The sequence below is a fragment of the Oryx dammah genome, unplaced genomic scaffold (assembly GCF_014754425.2).
Source record: "Oryx dammah isolate SB20612 unplaced genomic scaffold, SCBI_Odam_1.1 HiC_scaffold_27, whole genome shotgun sequence".
Lineage (NCBI taxonomy): Eukaryota > Metazoa > Chordata > Mammalia > Artiodactyla > Bovidae > Oryx > Oryx dammah.
Window position 1 is genome coordinate 14,580,159 of NW_024070211.1, and position 23,612 is coordinate 14,603,770.

At 48.8% G+C, this 23,612-nt stretch overlaps 1 protein-coding gene across 3 annotated transcripts; it reads right to left on the reverse strand.

Moving 5' to 3' along the window:
- Nucleotides 1–377: 377 nt before the first annotated feature.
- Nucleotides 378–23,246, reverse strand: BSDC1 (BSD domain containing 1). 3 transcript variants are annotated; one of them, XM_040228039.1, is made up of 11 exons: nucleotides 23,063–23,246; nucleotides 22,692–22,752; nucleotides 17,360–17,476; nucleotides 15,068–15,235; nucleotides 13,670–13,724; nucleotides 11,616–11,731; nucleotides 11,152–11,220; nucleotides 10,905–10,983; nucleotides 9,369–9,848; nucleotides 3,401–3,504; nucleotides 378–1,943 (listed from the first exon to the last, which is right to left on the reverse strand). In XM_040228039.1, exons 1-11 carry the CDS (start codon nucleotides 23,167–23,169, stop codon nucleotides 1,911–1,913), a joined length of 1,389 nt encoding a protein of 462 aa, XP_040083973.1. In that variant the 5' UTR covers nucleotides 23,170–23,246; the 3' UTR covers nucleotides 378–1,910. The 3 variants fall into 3 exon arrangements, with proteins under 3 accessions (XP_040083973.1, XP_040083974.1, XP_040083971.1); XM_040228040.1 differs by having other exon boundaries at nucleotides 23,019–23,073; XM_040228037.1 differs by having other exon boundaries at nucleotides 10,905–11,220; nucleotides 23,063–23,239.
- Nucleotides 23,247–23,612: the final 366 nt, after the last annotated feature.

Genomic DNA, 23,612 nt, shown 5'->3' on the forward strand with positions numbered 1-23,612 from the left:
ACTAAAGTTACTTAAAAATAGACCCCAGAATCATACACATACAGGGGGAGGAGAGAAAAATAACCAAGAACAGTTGGAACCACTGTTGTTGCATCTTCCTTTCCAAATAAAAGCAGAAGCGTTGGGAATGCAGAAACGGCCTCTTGACTCCTTGTCTTGGTGAGAGGCCTTCTGGGGGCCCTGTCCCTTCCTCACCCCAAAGGCCAAGGTGAGTCTGGGATGAAGACAAGGGACTTCCTTGGAACGCAGGCTACCACCTCCCATCCTGACCCCTCCCCCAGGCTCCAAGCAGGAGGGCACCCTGCACACCGTGTCCTGCCCTAGCTGTGGGGCAGCTGCTGTAGGGGACAAGAACAGAGCCCCAGACACCTTCCAGCTTCTGTTGAATCTCTTTAATAGCTGTTAACGGCAAGTCTGGAAAAGGTTCAGGACAAAGTTCTTTTTTCTTTCTTTTTTAATTACAAAACTAACAGCTGTTAGAGTCTTTTTTTTTTTTTTTTTCCTTTTTTCTTATCCCAGCTACAAAATACTCTGGGGAGATACATTATAATTTAAAATATATAATATTGCACAAACAACCAAAAGGTTAATTAAACTAAAGAAATAATTACAAAGAGAAAAACCCCATCCCATGAAAAAGAAAAAAAAAAAGATTCAGCATTCTCTCCATCCCACCCCCCTCACTGAAGGTTTGAAGTGGAAGTGACCACCACTCTCTTGGCGTCCCTGACCACGATCCCTTTAAATCATTGGTGAACACACCAGATTATGTACAAGAATCACCAGAGCAGCATCGTGAAGCACCAGGGTCTCCAGGGATTCCTGCAGCCCCTCGTCCCCCCAAGAGAGATGCAGCTTTACCAGCGTGGAGGGTGACAGCCACCAAGACTGGATCTGCCTTCAGGAGGAAGAGTTTGCAGAAGCCTGTCGAGAATCTCAAGCAGCTCACCCCCAGCGTATCCCTCCAAGAGGCAGAAGGGTTGAGGCGGAGAAGTTGGGCTTACCAGAGTTGTAAGTACTCGGCTTTGATCACTGCTCTGTACCGCTGGTAGCTGGCTTGTGTCCTAAGCTACGGGGGAGTCAAAGTGGGTGGCTGACTGGACAAGGTACCCCGCCAGGCAACACACGGAAGGGCCTGAAGTGGCCCCCTCCCTTCTTGGGGAGGGGAAGAAGGGCAAGAGCAGACTCTTGCAGGTGGCACAGCTGGGCTAAGGACTCGGGTGCATCTGACATGAAGACGGCTTGGGAAAGGTGCTGGGGACATACCAGCCTGGACTGGGGGAAAGGAGGGAGTTTGGTCTCTAGATTCTGAACCACAAGGAGCCCTTCCTGGAATGGAAAATGCCTGGGAGGGACAGATTCCTAAGGGAGGCAACTTTCCCAAAAATGAATGCCTCTTACCCGCTGGGATAGGAACCAAAGTGTGTCTGCCATCCCTGTCAAGCCAAGGGCAGGTGGCACAGCCTTCCTTGCCGGCTCATGGGTGACACAGTGTTGTCTCAGCATCCTCCATGAGACCGGTGGTTTAGCCTCTGTCTACACAGGCACATGGGCGAGGGCTATCCCTTGGGACTCCTCAGCAGGAGTCCCCAGGAACAGTGGGTATTCAGCAGAGAAATATAGGCTCTTCCAGTGGGGGGGGGTGGGGTGGGTAGGGGAAGTTTCCTCCCGCTCAGGTCATCCTATGGTTGGCACAAGTCAGAGTTCCTGGTTTGGATTTGGCGAGCCCCTTCCCCGACGTGAGCAGAGGCCCGAAGGGCCAACAAGGAACAGCCCAGAATCTGCCAAGAGCTCTGGTTGACAGGGGCCATTTGGGGGACATTCTTAGTCAGTGTCTTCCGGGGCCAGGCTGAGACAGGCGAGGGGAGTGGGAGTGCTGTGGGTAGGGGAGCTGCTTGCTCTGGCTCCCCTCAGTCCCAGTCCTCCCACTCTACGTCTTCCAGCTGCAAAGGGGGGGACAATGGAGATAATGGAGAGCACGAACACATATTTACTCCTCTGAGTCAAATCTAGACCCAAGCTCCCCCGCTGCCCCATTTCAGAATAGCCCTCCCTGCAACCCCAAGCCCCACTCTCCTGGGCTGGACCCTGCCTCCTATGAAAATGAACTACTAGCCTCAAGGAGTGTCTGGGGAGCAGAGCTGCCCTCTGCCTAAAGGGTGGGTCTGATGGTTCTAGACTCAAAGGAAATGCTTCTACCAGCCAACTCGACACCACAAGGGGACGCCCTGCCTGCAAGAACCCAGTCAGTCAGTCCCTTAAGAAGAGCTTGTCTCCTGCTGAGCAGAGAACAACACAGCTCCAAGAGACAGCGACCTTGAGAGTGGCACTCTGATCAGAAGCCAGTGTGGCACAGGACTAGAGGGGCTCACCGGGCCTTCACTGGGGGCTCTAACACCCTAATCCCCTGCTGAAGTCTCCCAGGCAACTCTCTTGGCCTGTTGTCAGTGGATCCCCTGGTATAATGGGTTACAGAATGACTCTGTTCAGGTATGTTTTATGTCAGGTTTTAAAGAGGGCTACAAAGACACCAGAGCCACAAAAGCCCCGTGGCATGAGGGCACCATGAGCCTTCTTTCCTCTGGGTATAGTGAGGTCACAGGTGGCCCCCAGCCTTCAGTCTCCCAATATGAAAAATAAGGCCCTTCCCATCTCTCTAACCTGTTCCCTCCTTATAGCAGGTTCCCTGAGCTATGTGATGGAGGGAATCATGGGGTTGTTGTGTGACAGTTCTTGATATAACACTGATGTGAATCAGAGGTATGGGCTGGAGCCCCAGTCCTGTCCCTTACTAGCTGTGAGAGCTTTTTGCCCAGCCTCTCCTTCGTATCAGTTTTCATTTGGAGAGGTAGTGAAGCATAAGAGTAGCAGGGCTCTGAGCTTCTACTTTGCGGTGGTTTTAGGAACACCCATCAGTGCTCCCATGTCCTCGGCTCTGTGCCTAATGGGTGCACATGCATCGCCCACCACAACGTGTGAGGTTATAGCGGCCAAGGCCATGTTTGGATAGGGCAGCAGAGGCTCAGGTCAAGTGATCACACAGTCTTTTGTCTCCAAGGCCAGGGTCTTACGGTCCCACACCTGGTGACCATGAGTCACAAGATCTGGGGCAGCATCTGGCATCTGAATTTTTTTGGTGGTTCCTCAGGTGATGCTGATAGGAACTAATGTCAAGAACTGCCCCTATCCGGCCCCCTGGAACTCAGGGGAACCAGAGCCTGAGCCTGCTGATGACTGTTCAGGGCCTGAGTGGGAGGCCTTGGCTCCCTTCCCACAGCCGGCCACCTCAGATGGGAAAGGATCCACCGTGAGGGGCCAGTAGGGCTTGGTGGGGAGAGTCCTCAGACCTGGGGTCACTGGGCTTGCTTCCCTGTGGCCCACCATCAGCAGGCCCACTCACCTCACCGGAGGCATCCACTTTGGAAAGTGCCATCTGCACTTCTTCTTCAGTCATGTCCAAGTCAAAGTCCTTCTCCCAGTCCTCACTGATGTCTGTGCTCGAGCCTAGAACCATGATCCACAGTGTGAAAGACGGGAAGGGGCATGTGAAGAGGCTGTAGCTGGGGGTGATGGAACTCTTTAGAAGGGTCTGACAAATACACACCAAAGGGCTTACATCCTGCTATCTCTGGCTCAGTGATCTCACTTTTAGGGATCTATTTTAAGGAAAAATACTGGATTCAGTAAAAAGAAAAAAAGTTTAACCAAAAGGATGTTCACTATAGTGCTGTTACAGTGATAAAAACTTAAAAAACCACCTGAAAGTCCTCTGCTAGGGATTTATAAAAGTAAAGGGTATAGTCCTATGATGGAAAGTTATGTGGCTTTTAAAGGTTAGGCTGTAGAACATTTGTATGCATGGCAAAATAATCTTACACTATTGAGAAAAAGTAAGTTACTGAGTAGTGGAGAAATACTTTGGTCCAGAAACTCCCTGGAGCCATGGAAATCTCTCAGAAGAAATAAATAATGAACCTCCTCTGCCTCAGTCACTCCATTTTACCTACACTGATCCTGCTGCTACCGAATCATACCAGGCACATTCCCACCTAAGGCCTTTACAAGGACTGTTCCCTGCACCTGGAACTCTTCTTCAGATACCCACAGGCCAACCTGCTCACTTCCTTCACACCTTTGCTCTTATCTGACCATCTAAATGTGGCTTGCCCCGACTGTCCTATTTTCAATTGCAACCCTGCCCCCCTCACTCTGCTCGGGAATGGTCTTTTCCATTGTATTTACCACTTTCTAGTGTATTACATAATCAGGTTCCCTGTGCTTGTTGTCTAATAATAGAGAAACTAGAATGTGAGCTCCTGGAGGACAAGGATCTTCTATTTTCTTATGTATTCCAAGTGACAAGAACAAATAGTTTGTACTCAATGAACATCCATGGACTCTTTCTCTAAATCAAGGGTTGGCAAACTATGGCCTGTGGACCAAATCCAGCCGACCATCTGCTTCTGGAAATAAAATTCTGGAACACAGCCATGGCCATTCGTTGACATATTGCCTATGATTGCTTTCATGTTGAAAAGACAGAGTTGTGAAGCTGGGACAGAAACTGCATGTCCCCTGAAGCCTAAATATTTGTGACCTTGCTCTGTACAGAAATCACTTGCTCCTCCCAGTTCTAGGTGATTCTGATGCCTGCTAAGGTTTGACAGCCACTGTTCCAAACATTCATATTTGGGTATGCCTTCTTACAGGCAATATAAAAAAAAAAAGTACATGTGAAAGTTATTACTGAGAAGAAAATGACAAAAATAGTTCCTGTAAAAAAAATACATGCAGTATGATTTCATTAAAAAAATATGCTCACAGATGCATGCACACACACACAAAGGAAGAGCAAAATACCCATAAGAATCCAACAATCATTATCACTAGGTGATGAGGTCATGGGGTAATTTTTCTTTTTTTCTAAAATGATGTATTACTTTGTAATCTTTTTTTTTTTTTAAAGCATCTTTTAAAAAAGTAAGCTCTGATCCCCCAAGGGCACCACCTGTAAATACCTTGTTTCTTCTTGTCTAGCTTGCTCCTTAACATGCACACAGGCTCTGAGACCCCCCAGGCCTGGGCCCCACATTCCTTATCAGGGTTCTTGCACTGTTCTCTCTAGTCACCCATCTAGCCATAGGCAGTGTGGTAGTGTCTCTGGGCTTCTCTGGTGGCTCAGATGGTAAACAATCTGCCTCTAATGCAGGAGACCTAGGTTTGATCCCTGGGTTGAGAAGATCCCCTGGAAAAGGGAATGGCAACCCACTTCAGTATTCTTGCCTTAAGAATACCCATAAGACAAAGGAGCTTGGCGGGCTGCAGTCCATGGGTTGCAAAGAGTCCGACGCAACTGAGTGCCTGAGGGACTGAGCACATAGCACACAGTATCTCTGGAGTCAAGCGAACCTGGGTGGAACCCTCTTTTTTCCACTGTGTAGTCCTGGGCAAATTATTCTGGGCTTCAGTTTGTTTATACTGATAAAATAAGAATAAAACCATCCTCTTTGCAGAGAACCACCGGAGGAGCTTATTAGAAAGCAGATTCCTCCCTGCCCATTCCCCTCATTCAGATTTAGCAGGTGTAGGTGGTGGCTCAGAAATCTGGATGATTCTGTATAGATCTTGGCCTGCAGTTTGATATACAACAGTGTTACAAATAGCAGCAGCATGTAAACTGCCTGTAACATACATCAGTTCAGTTCAGTCGCTCAGTCGTGTCCGACTCTTTGAGACCCCATTGACTGCAGCACGGCAGTCCTCCCTGTCCATCACCAATTCCTGTTTACTCAAACTCATGTCCATTGAGTCGGTTGTAACGTACATACACAGTGGATATTCAACAAATGGACCTGTTAAAGGCTGGTCCTACAGTTAAGTAATTTTGCACATGGTCCCTCAGCCAGTCAGGATCAGATCTCAAAGACCCAGTTCTTCTGACTCCACGTGTAAGGTTCCCTGTGCTTTCAGGACACTCTGGTGGCTCATGCCTGGTTCTCTGTCAGTGCAGGCTTCCTGTGGGTTAGAAGCCAGACTCCCAGCTGATTTCTCCCTTCAGGGCTGTGGCTGTGGTCATGACAGCTCTTCCTAACCTCAGGTTTCCCTCCAGGGATTTGAAACTCTCTTCAGGGCTTAAATGCTAGGGCAAACCCGTTGGGTAGAAGAGAGTCTCGGGTAACATTTTTGGAGCACTTCATACCTATCTCAGAGGGTGGATGTGAACAGTCCCAGTTTACAGATGAGGAGACAAAGGCTTCGAGTGGCAGAGAGGTGAATCTGGGCTTTCTCTGCCACCTGCCTCCTCCCCATCCTGTCCTGTCACACAACAAGAGTACTAGTAAGATCGCCATTACACTGGGCACGTGGCAGAGATCTGATCTATGCAACAATTTAAGACATCTCCATGGAGTGTTACTGTTCCCTTTTGTATGTAAGGAATGGGGAGTTTTCAGGTGATTACTAACATCATAGTGCTGTCACTCACAGCTCATTTTATTCTGTTTAATTGGACCTTTGCTTCTCCAAAGAAGAAATGGAGGCCAAAATCCCTCCCAGGTGGTCAGTCAGTGGTGAAGCGGGGCCGTAAGTCCCCAGTCCTCAGTCCACAGGGCCCGTTCCAATCCCCCCTCCCTGCTCCCTGCTGAGGGTGCCTGAGCAGGCTAAGTCTAGTCTCCTCAATCAACTGTATCTCGGCACAAAATGCAGGTGGGAAGCAGTTCTGCAATGACAGGCATCACCCTGGCACCTCAGGAGTGCCTTTGGCTTGGCCACCCCGAAGACTGCTGTACCCACAGACCAAGCCCCGCTCATGTCATCTTTGGATGTAGACACAAGAAGGAAAAGGAGTCAGTCTGCCTCCAGGACAAAAAATCTATTCTTTTTAGATTTTACTCTCTCTACTCTGTTCCCACTGTCCCCTCTCAGTCCAAGACCCCAGCTTTGCCCCACCAAGTGTGTGACATGCAGCAGGGCAAACGGTTAGGAGCTTCCGCTGCACTTCTCCATAATCTCATTTCTTCCAGTCTCTACCTGTCACATTCTCCAGTAGCCTGTTTCCAAATGGAACCAATAATTCTTAAACCTTCCAACTGTGTCACTGTTATCCCCACCCTTACCCAGCTCAGACTCTATGAACCATCATTCTGATCACCTCCTGCATACACTCCACTTTTGCCCTTTTGAGTTCACCCTGATTCAGTCCAACTCCCCACCTGCTCTGTGCCTGTACCTGAGCGACTCAATGTGGAGGGACGGAAGTGCAACAGCGGTGACTGGTCTCTCTCAAAATTCATGACCATTATCTCAAAAGGACCCTTCATACCATCCACCTAGCAACCCCGCAGCGCCTGCTGAGTCCACCACCTACTCTGCACTCTCCCAAAGGTTATTTCATATTTAACTAAATGCCTACTGGGTAGGTGATTTATCTTAGTTTCCTACCAGTAAAAAAGAAAAAAAAAAAAAGGAAAACCTCACAGCTCTCATAGGATTTTTGGTGAGGATTGAGTGGTATGCCTATCAAGTGCTCAGCACAGAGTTATATAAACATACAGGAATTGTCCAGAGACTGGTTGGTACCTCTTACTATCTTGATCATCTCCCCAAAGCAAGGCTCTACCTCAATTTCTTCCCTGACTGAGGCTCTATCATGAAACAATGACTCTCAACTTATAGAGAAAATGGAAGCTGACAGAAGATCAGTAACATTTCTGAAGTCACATGGCTTATGAGCAAAGTTGGGATTTGAACCCAAAACTGTCTGAACCCCCAAGGCTGAGCCCTTAGCTTAGCCTCTACATGTAACGCTCCTAGTGCAGGCTGGGCATGTAATACACGCAGCACGACCTGCTGCTTTGTGGCACCATGTTCAACTTTCTGAATTTGGCTTAAGATTTTAAGTTCTATTTCTGAGCCAACCCCACCTCTCTTCTTATTCCTCCCTCTCCTGGGAATAATACAGAAAAGTGGTCACCCCCTTCAATATGCCCCATGCCCTCTGCTTTTTGGACTCTGTAGGACCCTGCAGCCTGGACTACCGCTCCCCGCCCACACCTGCCTCAAACTCTCCAACCTGTCTATACAATGCCTGTCTCCTCGTTGATACACCTGCTCATGCCCAGGGGTTCCTTCTTTCTCTGAACTCCTCTGGTACCAAGCCTGCCCCATACTGCTTCGTGCTTCATCATAAAAGACTACAGCCTTTGCCCCTCCCTCCTCAGTGTCTCATAAAGAGTAGGTGGGAGCTCAATGGATGACCTCACCGAATCAGTCAGAAGGAAAGCACTGTGTTGGAAACTAGAAATCTTGCAGTGTCCGTCGGGGAGCAGAGCAGGGCAGGGTGTGAGGGGCCCGTTCCCATCCACGGCAGCAAGCCAGTCACTCACTGCCCGCAGCCCAGGGCGCACCTGCTGGGCAAGCTGGGTGGCTGACTGGTGCTGAGCGTGGGCAGACAGGATGCCTGTGGGTGAGGAGCTGAGGGGAAGTCTTGCTGACAATCAGCTACCTCTGCAGAGGTATTCTGGATGTGACAAAACAGGCTGACACCAGCGGAGTTAGAGGCTAACACTGCAGGAGTTAGAGAGGTTCCTCCCTGATACAAAGTCAAAGTGTCTCCTGTCTAAAATTTCACTAAGCAGATAAGAAACTAAAGCTCTATTACTTAAGCTAGGTCACTGCAAGTTCATGAGTATTCATTTTATTCTTCTTTAAACTGTACACGTAACCTTTGTTCATGTATTTTATAATAATAATTAAAGACGGCCTGGGGAAGCTAAATGACTTTCCTGAGGTCATCCAGGGGAGAAGACCCTTGGCAGCAATCAGTGTCATAGGAGTTCCCACCCCGAAACTGAATTGTCCAAAAGGATAGGAACTGGCACACTGTGGTAGTTAAGGGCATGGGTTTCAGGTCAGACAGACCTAGGTCTGAATCTGGCCTTGCTACTCTCTGGCTGTGTGAATTTGAGCAAGTTACTTAACATCTGAGGCTCACTTTCTTCAACTATAAAATGAGGACAGTAATATAGGGAAATGAGATGTAAATTAGAAATTAACAAGCTCCCCTGGGAACTGAGAAATTAACTGTAATGTTACATCCTTAACCCATGATCTGACATAAATCTTATTTTGTTGACTCTAAGACTCCAACAGTTATAAGATGCATCCTAAGTTCAGAGAATAATGCATGTTCGAATTGATGGAATACAGTAACACTCAACCTATAGTACCTGTCACCATTATCAGTATCACAGAGGAAGGCCATCTCTCCTAGGATCCTCAAAGGGACAAGGAGACAAGTCTGCCTTGTGAGGTGGCAACTCTCACCTGCCCTGCCCCTACATGCTCCCTGGGCTTTGGCCTTGACTTACCTTTTTTCCCATTGTTGGAGGGTGTAGACTTCCCACTGTCCGAGTTCAGCTCAAACACCCGTAAGTCTGTGAGGACCTCTTCCCTGAGAGTCTCTACTCTGGCTGACGGCCGGGGCTCTGGACCGCTGGGGCGGCAAGCAGGGGTGTGGGGCTTAGACTGAGCTCGGGGTGGGGGTCCAGTCTCGCCCGTATCCACAGCCAGGTCCTGTTCCTCCAAAGATGCCTCTAGAAGCTTCTGGGACAGGTCCTTGGGCAGCGATGGGGCCTCAGAGGCAGGGGGCAGTTTGGCAATCTGTGTCACCAAGGAGACGCTCTCACTGCTCTCTGAGGGGGTCACCTCTGTTGGAGATTCAATGGGGGTCACCAGATTCTCTTCACAGGGGCTCTGGGGACCGGGTCCTCCTTCAGGCGATGTGGAAGGTCTGGCCACAGGAATCTTTGCCTCTTTCAGGGATGTGGGTGAAACGCCCGCAAGCTCCTCTGTCAAGAGAGAAAGGAAGGAGAGTGATATACTCTGGTCAGCCCCAAGACCATCATGGAGACCACCAGACAGAGCTCAGGTCCTCATCAAAGTCTGTTCTAGTCAAACCTATGGGTGTCGGTTTCCTCACCCCCTCTCCATGGTAGTTCTGTAGGTACTCCCTGCTGGTCAAAGTATCTCCTACCTGTGAGGCCTAGTGCATGTCTGGTAGGCACTCAGCTTCTACAAGTGCAGCCCAAGGTAACATGACAGCTTAGAAAGCCAAGACCTGAAAGTCAGTCGGGATGAGGTTCAGGTTGAGCTCTGCTACATCCCGGATGCATGATCTTGGGCAAGCCACTTAACTCTCCGTTGACCTACCTGCCTCATTTGCAAAAGAGGGATAATAAAGTTGTGGTAAGGCCCATACATTTAGTACGGGTTGGGCATATAAGCACTTAATAACTGTGTTAACATATCATACAGGTGGCTCCAACACACTCCTAATAAGCTGAGCTACCAGGCAGAGGAAGCTCAGCTCTGTCCTTAAGCCAGCGCTTCCCAAGTCCGGCTGGGCATTAACATTACCAGCAGAGCTTGTTAAAAATACAAGTCTGGGATGCCCCTGGAGGTCCAGTGGTTAAGACTCCATGCTTCCACTGCAGGGGGGTGTGCATGTTTGGTCCTTGGTTAGGGAATGAAGATTCCCCACATGCCGCATGCTGAGGCCAAAAATTAATTTAAAAATGTTTTTAAATATGTAAGTTTGGCCACATGCCCAGAGTCTTAGTTAGAAGAAGAAAGAAATCTGGAATTTCAATAAGCACCTCCCACTCTGAAGTAGCTGGTCCATGGGCTGGCAACTGGCACATGCAATCTCTGTATCTAAACCTGGGGCCACCAGACTTGGTAAACACTCCCTTGTTAGCTCAGACTATCCTTGGCACCTGCAAATACTGTATTCAATCCCTCCTCTTTCCTGAGGTGCCATGTCCCTCCAGGCTTCAGAGAATGGCCCAGAGAGCCCCCCACAGGCAGGACTTGGTACTTGCTCATCACCTCTCAATACCTCTTACCTTCTTCCTCCTCCCAGCCAGGCTCTTCAGAGATGCTCTGTTCTGCCCGCTGCTTCAGGGCATCCCTCCGGGCCTGCTCCTGAAAGTGGGGGAGGAGTAGATGGCCAGGAGCAGTCAGGAAACCCCCTTTCCCAGACTCTGGTTCTGACTCCAGAACTCTTGGTACCCTGTCCCCTTCTTCCCTCAACAAAACCCAGTCCCCTACCCAAGGCTGAGTGGAGTACCTCCCCTGGTTAGGCCAGCATACCTGCTCTAGTTGATGGACTTTATAGAAATACCGATGCCAGAATTCTGAATGGGAAACAGCTGCAGGCACCTGGCGGGAGGGGACAGTGGAGATGGGACTTCAGAAGTGGTTGTGTGGGGTCCATGTCCCCAGCCTTATCAGCCAGCTCCCAGTCATTCTGGATTTCAGAGGGTCTAAGCAGCTGAGCTGTGATTCTCACAGCACTTTCAACCGCCAGACCTACCTTTCTGGCCCAGGAGGTGAAGAGAACTCCCATCAGGCTTTGCTGGCCCTTCCAGTTCTCACCATGATTGCCAGAAGCCTGGTGACTTAGATTCCCCCACATGGATTCTTGGCTCAGGAGCTGGCTGGTTAGGCTCCACAGGACCTCCTGTTGCGCTCTAGGCCAGAGGACTCCGCAATGACTCTGGACATGACCCTCCCACCTCCCTACACCTTCAGCCAGGAGCCGGCAAGGCCCTCACCATCTTGGTGTAGAGGGCCCGGATGGAGGGGCTGCCTACAAGGAGCTCTGAGATCTCCCCCTTCTTCTCCTCCAAGCAGAACTCTGAAAGCCAGGCATCAAACAACTCTGGAGGCCCTGCAGAGAGACAGATGCTGATGGTCAGTTCTGTGGGGCTGAACAAAGAACGCTGGGCTTAGAGAAAACACACCAAAGCCTGGACATGGACAATGAGGAAAGCGTAAGGGTTTTTCCAAAGCCACATGGCCCAAGGTGGGGGATGAGGCAGGGTGAAGGGATGGGTGGGCCTGCTATCAGGGCATGGCCCCTCAGTGATCTCCAGGGGCTGCAGTCTCTCCTCTCTCCGGGGCCTGCGTGGTTTGTAGCTCACTACACTTGGCTACCGAAGCCTCTCCTCTGGAACAGCTGCTCTCAGCTCACCAGTGACGCCATGCTGCCAGATCCAACGGCAATTTCTCCGTCCTTCGTCATGTGGCCATCCTACAGCTCCTGCCTGGGAATGACTACCTTCCTCTTGAAGCCCTCTTCTCTCCTGGCTTCTCATTCTTGCCTGTATTTCCTCCCACTGCTCTAGTAGTTCCATCTGAGTCTTCGGTGGGCTCCTCTTTCTCCTTTCCTTATCTCTTCTCATTCTCCATGTTCTCCCAAGATGACCTCCACTAAACCACAAGTTTTAACCTCCTTCTCCCACTGACAGTTCCTCAGTCTGGCAGCTGAGGCCTCCTTTCTGGGCTCCAGATCCAGAGGTCCAGGTGCCAGGACACATCCACCTGCCCAGATGCTGCAAATACAGCGTATGCTCACCTTCTTCCCTCCCGCACCTGTCCCACCCAGCTATCCACCGGAGACCTGGGGGGCCTCCTAGGCTCCTCCCTTTGCAGTCACTCTGGATTCCACTTCCTCAGTGTCTCTTATATGCACACCTTCCTCTTCAGTCTACCCAGCCCTTCCCTGGTTCTGGCTTTACCTCTGACATGAGGATTCCTACCCAGCTTCCTAACTGGTCTTCCTGTCTTGTCTCTCCCTCTCTATTTCATCCTTAACAAAACACTGCCTGAAGGCTCTTTTATAAAATGCAAAATCTGATCACATCAGGTCTTAAGACTCTTCAACAGTTCTCTACAGTACGGCTTTTTAGACTATGGTCCAAGGATGGCGTTCAAAGGGTTAAAGAATTCCCATACTGCATATACAATTCTATTGAAAGAGGGCTTATGATTTTCAACTGAGTTTTAAAGGCCTTTGTGATGCAAAAAAAAGGTTAAGACCCACTACTTTGGGGACAAAATTCCAACTTCTTAGTCTGGTACCCAAAGCCCTTCAGTCCAGGGCCCCTGGCAGCTCTCACTGCCCTCATTTCCTCACACGTACTCTCTGTCTGGTATTCTCGAATGCCTAGGTTTTTCTAGACCTTCAAATGACCTGTTGTCATGCTTCAACATTGTTCTCCCACTTCTACAAGTAAAATTAGTTTACTTCTAATTCATTGTTAAAACCTCAATTCAGGCATCACATCCTAGCATTTCTAGGCTGGGTTATGTGCCATCCTCTGGGTTCCCGCTGCTCCCCTCTTTCTGGGGAAGCAGTCACTCCATCTCCAGTTATCTTTGCTTTATTCCGTTTCTCTCTCCTAAAGGCAGGCAGGTTCCTGGAGGTCTGGGCAGGGTTGATTCAGAGTTCCACTCATTTCTGGTGTCTAGTTCCCACCTAGATACCAGTTCCCCTCTCTAGATGTGGAGCTGGCTGTACATCAGGAGCTTAGCAAACAGGCCAGAGGGAAGGCAGGCAGGGCAGCAGGGCTGGGAGGAAACCTGACTGAAGATAAGGGATGAGAGGAGCAAAGCCTCTGTAGATGGGGATGAGGACAGTTTGCGTCCAGGGAGGAAAGGCAACCATCAACCCATCCCACCAGATGCAGGGTTCAAAGTAGCCCCAGCTCTGGTCCTTTACACAGAGGCTACCTGGCCACTGCTACAGAGACAAACGGGGCGTACAATCCAGACTCCCTTGGACTCCCTGCCCAGCAAGCCTGCCCCCTCACCACAACCCCCTCACCATCTGGTTCATTGCAGTAGGTTGCTGGGTCTGACTGCAGGCTATAGAGGCGAGCCTATAAAAAAAGAGAAAAAAGAAGAGAAATTCTGGGGTACTGGGGACAGACAGCAATGCCTCTCTGACAATCAACCATGACCCAGCTTCGCCCCTGTTGGCTACCATACCAACAGGGCACCTGGTAACTAACAGTATGGGTTATGAGTGGAGCACTGGGCTAGGAATCTAAAACTGGGGCTCCTAGAAAAATGGTCTTGCATCCAGTATTCCACCCCTGGAAACTAAGAAAATAAAGCAAGCAGGCTACAGAATCATATATATAAAATAGTTTTGAATTATACGATATACAAAAAACATTAGTGCAAGTATATTAATAAAGTCCAAAATTCACTAGCAAATTTTAAAATATTTAACTCAAGTTAAAACAATTCATCAAGAATTTCTTAATTTCATAGCCAGTCTGCCAAATGAACTGCAAGCTGTGTTCCCATTAGGGCCACAGGAGTCATGAACTTTAGCTGGTACATGGAAAGCCCCTCCTTCCTTCCTTGTTATTACAGGAAGCATGGATGGGCTGCATCAGAACTTTAGCAAGTGATTTTGGTTGATTCACTATTATAATTTAAACTTCTGTAATTAAAAAAATTTCACAATCCACTTAAATGTGTACTAAGTGGTGGTGCTAATACTAGGGCTGAAAAACACGCTTGAAAAACCATGTTTGGGGCGGAAATTCAACGCAGTAAAATGCTGGCCAGACTGCTGTGACACCACACCCCGAGTATGGGAGAAAATACTCCAGGGAATGTGAGAAATAATGGTGAGAAAATAAAATGTAGCAGAAATACACTACTGCTGATGATATAACTGCTTTGAAGACATACTCCTCCTGTACATTTATTCCAATTGAAAATTAGTCTTAAACAACACAAATGTGGAGCTCATTCATGCCTGTAAAGATGCTCTCGAGCACTCCTTGTTATGGATGAAAACTGAAAAGAATCTAAATGTGCAACACCAGAGAAATGACTGAATAAATTATGCTGTATACACCTGCAAGAATTTAAAGACATTAAAAATGATGGTCACAAGGAAAGATGCTAATAGTTATAAATTTTTAAAAAGTGGGTTAAAAAACTGCATATATAAAGTGCTTTTCTGTTAAAAAGAAAAACCCAAACTATCTTCACCAGTGTTTGCGAGCCAAAAGAAATGGGAGGTTATACACCAAGGAGAAATCAGTGGTTCTCTGAGTGATGGGATTATGGGTTTAGAAATAATTATCTTCTTGCTTATTGGTATTCTCCAACTTAATTACATACACCTATTTATTTCTTATGAACATGTACTGCTTTTGTGAGCTCAGGTTGGAAGCTAGAGCCCGGGGCCGCTAGTGAATACCTTGGTGCCATCGTAGGGCTCAGCCGTGCCAGAAGGTGTGCCCATCAGGGTGATGACGTCGCAGTCGATGGTTTTGTCTGGTGAAGGAGCAAAGGTATCGGAGATCACCCCCAAGAAGTCAGACAGCCCTTTCTTCATTTTCTCTGTCGCTCCAGAGGAGCCTTCAGTCTGCAGAGAGAAGCCAACAGAGGACGTGAAGTGGCTCAGGAGCACGCTGTGATCTGGGCTATGAGGTAGAGAGGGGAAGCCTCAGGGGTCAAAGTGTACTGTGTAGGGGGACCAGGGAAATATTCACAATGGTTCACCCCATCTCTGGGCCTGGAGACGGAGAGAGGGTCCGCAGTAGGCCTGTGTAGGTCAGAGCAGAGCTCCTTGACTGGCTGTTTCACCAAAATTTCAAGGCCAGTCAAGCTGATCAAAGATTGACAGGAGAGGATCCATGGCACAGACATTCAGCAGAGAAAAGGACTTAGAGGGAGAGAGATGGGAAAGGTACCAGCTTTCGGGTCAATCTGGGATCTGAATCCCAGCTCTACTACATGTTAGTGAAAGTGAAAGTAAAGTCGCTCAGCTGTGTCCGACTCTTGGCGACCCTGTGGACTGTAGCCCACCAGGCCCTCTGTCCATGGGATTCTCCAGGCAAGAACACTGGAATTGGTTACCATTTCCTTCTCCATTACTACTTGTTAGTAATGAGACCTAAACCTTTCAGAGTCTGTTTCCTTATCTATAAAATGCAGCTAAATATACTGCCTGCAGGGGGTTACTTTGGAGACTTTTTAAGAGATAAGGCATGCACAATGTCTGGCACATAGCAAACATTTAATAACTAGCAGTACTGTAATATTACAATCTCATCACTGCTCAGGAGGTATTTTGTATGAAAGATTGAGGAAATATGGGCAGGATGAGGACCGACAGCCTTGCCTAGAGACAAGCCTGGGACCAGCTGAGGGCCAATGCATGGACCCCCTAGAAGGGGCAAGTGGGCCACCCATCTGGAGCCACGCTGGTCAGAATGCCCTTGAGCAAGAAGGGACGGTGTGCTGAGAGACAGGACCAGGCTCCACAAACCTTGCAGCAAAGTGTCGTATTTACTGCCGATGAGGCTGCCCAGGCATTTTATTCCTTGAGCCTATCAACTGTGCCTGGCACATGCTGGCATAGGTATATAACTGTATTTGTTAAATGAAAAAAGGAATAAATAAATGAAGGAAACAAGTCGTGTCTCTGCTACTGGCTGGACATGCCGTGGTTCAGCTGGGTGACTACTTGTCATTCACGCTCATCAGTGGCTGTGGTCAGGAGGCAGACAGTATTTTCTAAGATTCAACAAAAGAAGCTTGGCTAAAAACACTCCACAATATGTTTTTCATAACATGGCCTTTAATTACAAGGCAACTGATTCCACTGGTGATCAAAGAAACTGAAGTCTGTTCTACTACTAAAGGGGAAGTTGTAATACAAAACCAGTACACTATACTTCCTTGGAAATTTGAGCTCTGCGGGGTATCTCTGACCGAATACAATTTTCACTTTTCATGCTGACTTGAGAATCTAATTCCTATCTCAGAAGAGAATTCCAGTATACATCTCTGACTGGTAAAACCTGGACGAGTAAAAATACAAGCTGGCAAAAACTTTTTGGAGGTAGTTCTACAGTAGATATTAAAAGGTCTAAAACTATATTCATCTTATATCCTTTTCAATACCTTATTTGGAAGAAAATATTAAAGGCAAAGGTTAAGTAATCAGAATGTTCACTGTAGCTCTGCTTACAATATTGGAAAAAACTGAATCAGGAAACTAGGCAGCGGTCAAATCCACATAATAGAATACCATGCCGTGGGCTTCCCTGATGGCTCAATGGTGAAGACTCTGCCTGCCAATGCAGGAGACACAGGTTCAACCCCTGGTCCGGGAAAATCCCACACGTGGCGGGGCAAATAGGCAGCGCACCGCAACTCCTGAGCCTGTGCGCCAGAGCCTGGGAGCCGCAACCACTGAAGCCCGCATGCCGCAGAGCCTGTGCTCGACAGGAGAAGCCACCACCGTGAGAAGGCCACGCAGCACAGCTAGAGAGCAGTCCCCGCTCGCTGCCACCAGAGGAAAGCCTGGGCAGCAGCGAAGACCCAGCACAGCCAAAAAGAAAAACGAATCAACAAAATGCCAGAGGAAAAAAAGAATACCATGCCATTTCTGATGCTGCAGAACTGGGTCTGCAGTGATTAATTTAAAAAGTAGGTTATGAAACATGGCACTCAGGCTCTGGGGGGTGGAGGTGGCACTCACAGTCAGCTTCTCCTTGACCACGCTGGCGGTGGCTGCAATGGTGCAGGCCGTGTCGCGCTGCACCACCTGGGTGAACTCCGTCAGGTCCCGCTTCATGAACTCCAGGGCTTCGGAGGACTAAGGGAAGACAGAAAGAGCTGACAGCCAGAGGCTCTACCACCCTTTGTTTCTGTTTCCTGCGCTTCGGTACCAGATAGAAACATGGAAAACAATGGACATGGGCACCTGGGCTCAGAAACAATGCTTCCCTGTCCCAATCCCACGACATTACCCAACAGCAGAGAGCACACAACTTCCTGCTGCTCTGAGAACAGGGGACTGAGCTCAGCCCAGGTACTTAGAAGCTCTGTGACCAGGAGGAACTCTCACCAAGTCCTTGGTTTTCTCCTAGGTAACGAGGGAGGTGGCCTAGAGCAATGGTTCTCGTGAGCAGACTGGGCTAGGGGGCACGTGCAGTCTGAAAACCAGACAGACTGCATCACGTCGCTATGCTCTAAGCCATGACCTTTGTTTCCAATTGCAAACAGGAAGAGAAAGGATTTTTTTTTTTAATCAAAGGAAAATGTTCTCTATTTTTACTTCTTTTTTTTGTCACAAGGAAATTCAGTTGAAATACGAGACAGCAGGTAAAATTACTTGTGTGAAAGGTTTCACAAACAGGTTGTATTCGTAACAGCAATAGTTTAGAAAGCTTTTATAAGCAATTTTTGACAATACCAGTAAAAAGGTGTGCCATTTTTCTATATTCAGCAAAAGGGGTGTTAAGAGAAATACTGATCAGAGTGTCTCCTAGACTGCCTTGGTTCCACCATCTAAAAGCTCTGTTCATCCATAGAGCTCCTTTGGGCAGAATTGACACTTGCTTCTGTTGGACAGTTTGCCTCTCACTCTGCGCTCAGACCCAGTGGGCAACAGCAACCCCTCAGCTCTTGTCTAAGTCTTACGTTGTCTTCATCCTCACCCACTCTAAGACATCTTCCTGGACTAGCTCTGTGCTCACCTCTGCAAGCCCTTTCATTTTATAAGGGACAGTTACCTGCATTTTTAAAGTGTCTTTTTGAGTGTTCTGGTGATTTTTTTCTTTGGGGAAGGGTCTGCCTCATTCTCCTCAGCCTGGGAAGTCTCATCTATCAGCCAGAGGCTTCTCTGCAAGTGGGAATGCCTCCATTTCAGCTCTGGGACTCCTTAACTGGACTGGAAGAGTCATTTATTAATTCTTTCTCCATGCACACTACTGCCACCTTAGTCCAGGCTAACCTGCTCTTTCATCTGGACTCTTCTCCCAGGTTGCATGAAAGTGAAATTCGCTCAGTTGTGTCCAACTCTTTGAGACCCCATGGAATTCTCCAGGCCAGAATACTGGAGTGGGTAGCCTTTCCATTCTCCAGGGGATCTTCCCAACCCAAGGATCAAACCCAGGTCTCCTGCACTGCACACGGATTCTTTACCACCTGAGCCACAAGGAAAGCCCAAGAATACTGGAGTGGGTAGCCTATCCCTTCTCCAGGGTATCTTCCCGACCTAGGAATTGAACCAGGGTCTTCTGCATTGCAGGCGGATTCTTTACCAAAGAGCTATGAGGGAAACCCCCCAGGTTGCGTAAGATGCCTTTAATATCTTTTCCTCATGGCAATAGGGGGAGCTCTGTAAGTCAGAGCAAACAGAGATGCCCCTGCTTTACAGCCTTCAGTGGTTACATGGTATCCAATGGCAAATATAAAAGTATAAAATCTTTCCCTTCGCTTACAAGGTCCATACAATCTTGCCTCTGGGAGACTCTCCTACTATGCCCCTCACTGAGCTCCAGCTGGCCATGCTCAAAATTTCTCAAATGTTCTAGTATCTTTCCTACTTCAGGGTGTCTGCATACATCAATCCCTCTCCTTGACACATAGTTCTAACTCTTTAAGTGAACAAACACAATGAACAAACCCCCTCAGCTGGATAACCCGTTCCTCCTTCAGAGCTGTGCCTACATGTCACTCCCCCGGGGGGCTTCCCTGATGCCACCTCAGACCAGGCTGGCTTCTGCTCATGGGACCTCCATGTTCTCTTCTATAACATTTCCTCTACTTTAGATTTCTGATTACCTGTTCAGTGTCTATCTTCCTAGGTAAACAACGAGTTCTGTGAACACAAAGCCTTTGTTTTTTATTCATGGATACTCTTCCAGTGTCTGACATAGAGCCTGGCATAGAGTTAGACTGGCATGTACCAGGGCAGTTTTAATTATTAACCATTTACATGATTATCCGACAAATGGCTGTCTCCCTCACTTGACTGTGAGCTCAGGGGACCAATATGAACAGACATGGTGCCAGCCCTCTGGAAGGCCACAGTTTCCTGGGGAAAATGCTCACGTAACAGTGCTGAGGTACAAGGGCAGAGCAGTGACCAGTGTATTGTGAGGAGGCTGGAGCGACTCAGTGAAGGGAAGCCTGGACGGAGCCTTCAAGAATAAGCAGGAGCTACTAAGGAAGCCTGGGCATGGTGGCACCTGGAGTTTACTGAGGCCTACAAGCATCGGTCCTGGGGGAAATGAAAATAAAGAGCAAAGCAGAAGCGGTGAGGGAGAAACCTTGAGAGGGTGGCCACGGAGTGCCTGGTCAGCCCTGATGGTGACGGGGAACCACCACCGTCTGGAGGATGACATGATGAGATTTGTGATTTTGACACGTCACTCCTAAGACTGGGAAGGACGACAGGTCCAAGACTTGAGTAGATTAGAAATGGAGGAAGACCAGTCAGGAGGCTGTTGCAATAGTCCAGGAGAGAAAGCAGAAGAATATGAATAAGGACAGCCCTGGGAAGGATGACAGGATGGAACTGATTCAAGAAATATTAGGCAAAAAAGATGGATTTGGTGATTAAATAGATGTGTTGACTGAGGGAAACAAAGAGTCGGGAAGAGCTACTGGCAACTAAACTAAGTGACTGGGTGGTTGCAGGGCTGCTAGCCAATGGAGGAAATGCTGAAGCGGGAGCAAGTGTAGAGAGAAGCTATATAGCTCGCTCTCATTCTCTCTCTCTCTCTCTCTCTCTATATATATATATATATATATTCCATAGTCTGTATATAGTACTATATAGAAGCTATATAGTATCTGTAGTGACTGGGGGATATTTGGGTCAATTGTCCAGCAGGAGCTATTCTCAAATACTAAAGCTCCAAGGAAAGGACTAGGGGTTACCCTAAAATGAAAATGGAAGAGCTCACCCAGGAAGAGTCCGTTGAGTGAACAGCAGAAGGCACTGAGGACCAGGTTCCTCAAACACCGCCTTTAAGAGGCAGGCATAGGAAGAGGAACTCATGAAACAGGAAAGCCTGGAGAAGCAGCTGGAGAACTGAGAGAATCATGCCATAAAAGCCAAGGGAGCAGACTTTCAGGAAAGAGGGAGAGACTGCTAGTGTCTAAAGCAGCAGAAAGGTCCAGAAGATAAGGGCTGAAAAACATCCACTGGATTTGGCAAGTGGCAGGTGAAGCTGAGTGTTTACAAAGATAAGTCTATATGTAGTGGCTTCAGGGGTGGGGAGTCAAAAGACATGATGTTTTTGACTCAAATTTTAAAAAGGAGGAGGTTGAGGCTGTCACCTCCAGGTAAAAAAGGAAGTGGTTGGACAGGGAATGTGAGGGGACAGTTAGGTTTGGGGAAAGTTACTGAAGGCAAGGGGAGGAGCAAATATGAGACTGAAAACACTTGCTAGGGTAGGGGGTGGAGGTTGAGAGGCCCAAGACCAGGCCCAGATGAGTTTGGGGAATCCGTGGTAGAGGCAAAGAGCAACGTAACTTTTCCCACCAGTGTTCATGGGCAAGTGCGAGCACACACACACACACACACACACACACACACACACACGCATACACACATACACACAATAGGGGGAAGTAAGAGGAAGAGGAATGCAGATTATAGCACCATCTCAAAGCTGTAGTTTCTGGGGCAGCATATGCTATGGGGTGCAAGAAAACTGGGGGGCGGGGGCAGAGCTGGGAACTGAGTGGTCCAGACACAGCCAGGATAGTGAGGGAAGGAAAGCACTGAAAGGCCAAGAACAAAATTAACAGAAAATGGTAGCTGGTATTTAAGAGGTTTCCCCATCACTCTCAGTACTTAGAAAAGTCCTTATTTAACACTTACTGTGTGCTAATACTGTTTCGGTGCTTTACATGTATCATCATTTAATCATGACAACAATTCTGCCAGGTAGGTATTATTAGTATTCCCACTTTACAGATGAGGAACTGGGGCTTTAAGAGGTTAAATATCTTGCCAAAGTTCATATAAGTGTAGGAAATTAAGTCTCTTCTTTTCAAATGGGGAATTGTCAAAGGCAGACACAATACCCACTCCCCCTGCTTCAAAGATGGAAGGCTAATCAACGACCTGTTTTTCGTGTTATGGGAAGACCAACCTTGACAGTAATACATAGGAGGCCCTCACACAACATTTGCTAAATGAATGTCAGATTCTCCTTCCAGAAGACTGCTCAACAAGAAGCAAGCTACTCTGGGGTCTCTTCTATTAGAACTCAGTTTGAAATTCTCCTTCAACTTCCAACTCAGTTTGAAATTGAGTCTTCATTAACAACATAAACAGCTCAGGCCAGTCTCAGATTTTCTGGGCTGTAGCTAAAAGGCTAGTATGTGGGCCAGGAGAGGCTAAAAATGCTCAGAGTAGAGCATTGATTTAACTGAAGCCAGAAGCCTTCTGGAGTTGCCCTGAAGCAGGACTCACCCCAGATACTTGAGGTAAATGGTAATTAACTTTTTCCAGAATTCAGATGAGTTGGTTTTGACAAACCAGCACGGAATGGAACAGGAACACACAGTGGCATTGTCCACGGGCAGAGCCAAGCCTCACTCACCCCACAGGGCTTGCTGTCTCCTCACTAGACCATGAGTTTGGGGAGGCCCACGACTGCATCTGTTGGGCTAATGTCAGTACCCTGAGGACCAGAGAGTCGGAGTGCTGGCTATGGCATACAGGCTACTATTTGCATGACCATAGGAGGAAGTTTCTATGGCAGAACCCTTTTTCTTCAAGGCCTAGATCAAATGTTCTCTTTTACAAAGCTGAATTTCCCAAGTGGGAATACACCACTCTTTCCCACGGATTCCGACGACACAGTCGCTCCAGTCTTTAAGACCATCTTTGTTTCACTGTAGGTAGAGTCACACTGGTCTAAGTCGGGGTTCTTTCCTCCCAGAGGGCCCAAGCGAGCCTGGTCCCCGAGGCCCGGAGCCCACAAGGTTCAGCGGGACAGGCTCGGAACAGAGTGCAGGGAGGTGCCTTGGGGCCCTACTGGAGGAAGGGCGCTGGCCCAGCTTACCTTCTCCTTGACTGCCTGGTAGCTCTGCTGCAGCCAGCTCCGCCACCATCCCACGTCCTCCCTGTGGAAGACAGACACATCTGGAGGCCCCGCGGTGCGACTCGGGCCCGCGCAATGATCGGGTCTCAGTACCCCTCTCAGATGTGGCCCGTGGGTTGGGGCATCGCAGGCCGCTTCCCCACCCCCTCACGCTGTGATTCCACCCCGCCCTTTCAGCTCCGTCAGGCCCGCGCTCGCCTCCCGTTCCCCCGGGGGACCCTGGCCCAGCACCCCAGCCATGGGGAGAATTCGGGGCCCAACGCCCAGAGAACTGGATGACGGGCTCACCCTTCCGCCATCTTGCCCGCATGACATCACCACTATTTACTGACCTTTGACTTCCGACACGGCACCGCCCCCTCAAGCACCACCCCGGAGGGGGCGGCCCAATCCCCGCGCCGACATCGTCCTCAGCTCCATATCCGCCTGGCTCCATCATTAGACTCCGCCTCCTTAAACTCTGTCCAGGCTCGGTCCAGGGTTCGGACTTAAAACTCCGCTCCTGAAAGCTCGGTCCAATCCGCTCTCAGGATTGTCTCCAGGCCCCACCCCAAATGTTAGCCCCGCCCCCCAACATCGAACTCAAGTCAGTATCCGCTGACATCGGATACGGTGGCTACTTTGGGTCAAGATCGGCCGGTGGCTGGGGGTTCGAATTGTAACCCGGGTAGAGAGGAGGCAGGGAGTGAGCCAGCCTGGAGCTCGAACGTGTGTAACCCTGAGCGCAGGGCTAGGACCGCCCCCCTTTATGAAACCTGCCGCGTAGCAACAGCCTGGGGTCTCTTCGGGCTAATTGAGCAAGCGCAGTCCGTGGAGGTCTGGGCGTTGTTTGGAGGAAAATTCAGAGATGTCTTCGATGCAACCTTTGGGGGAGGCACTCTC

Coding starts and splice junctions, on each gene's coding strand:
- BSDC1 (XM_040228037.1), bottom strand. CDS start 23,169: ATGATGGAGCCAGGCGGATATGGAGCTGAGGACGATGTCGGCGCGGGG. Junction 22,753..23,062: donor TGCCGTGTCGGAAGTCAAAG/GTCAGTAAATAG, acceptor TGTCTTCCACAG/GGAGGACGTGGGATGGTGGC. Junction 13,725..15,067: donor AGCCCTACGATGGCACCAAG/GTATTCACTAGC, acceptor CTTTTTTTATAG/GCTCGCCTCTATAGCCTGCA.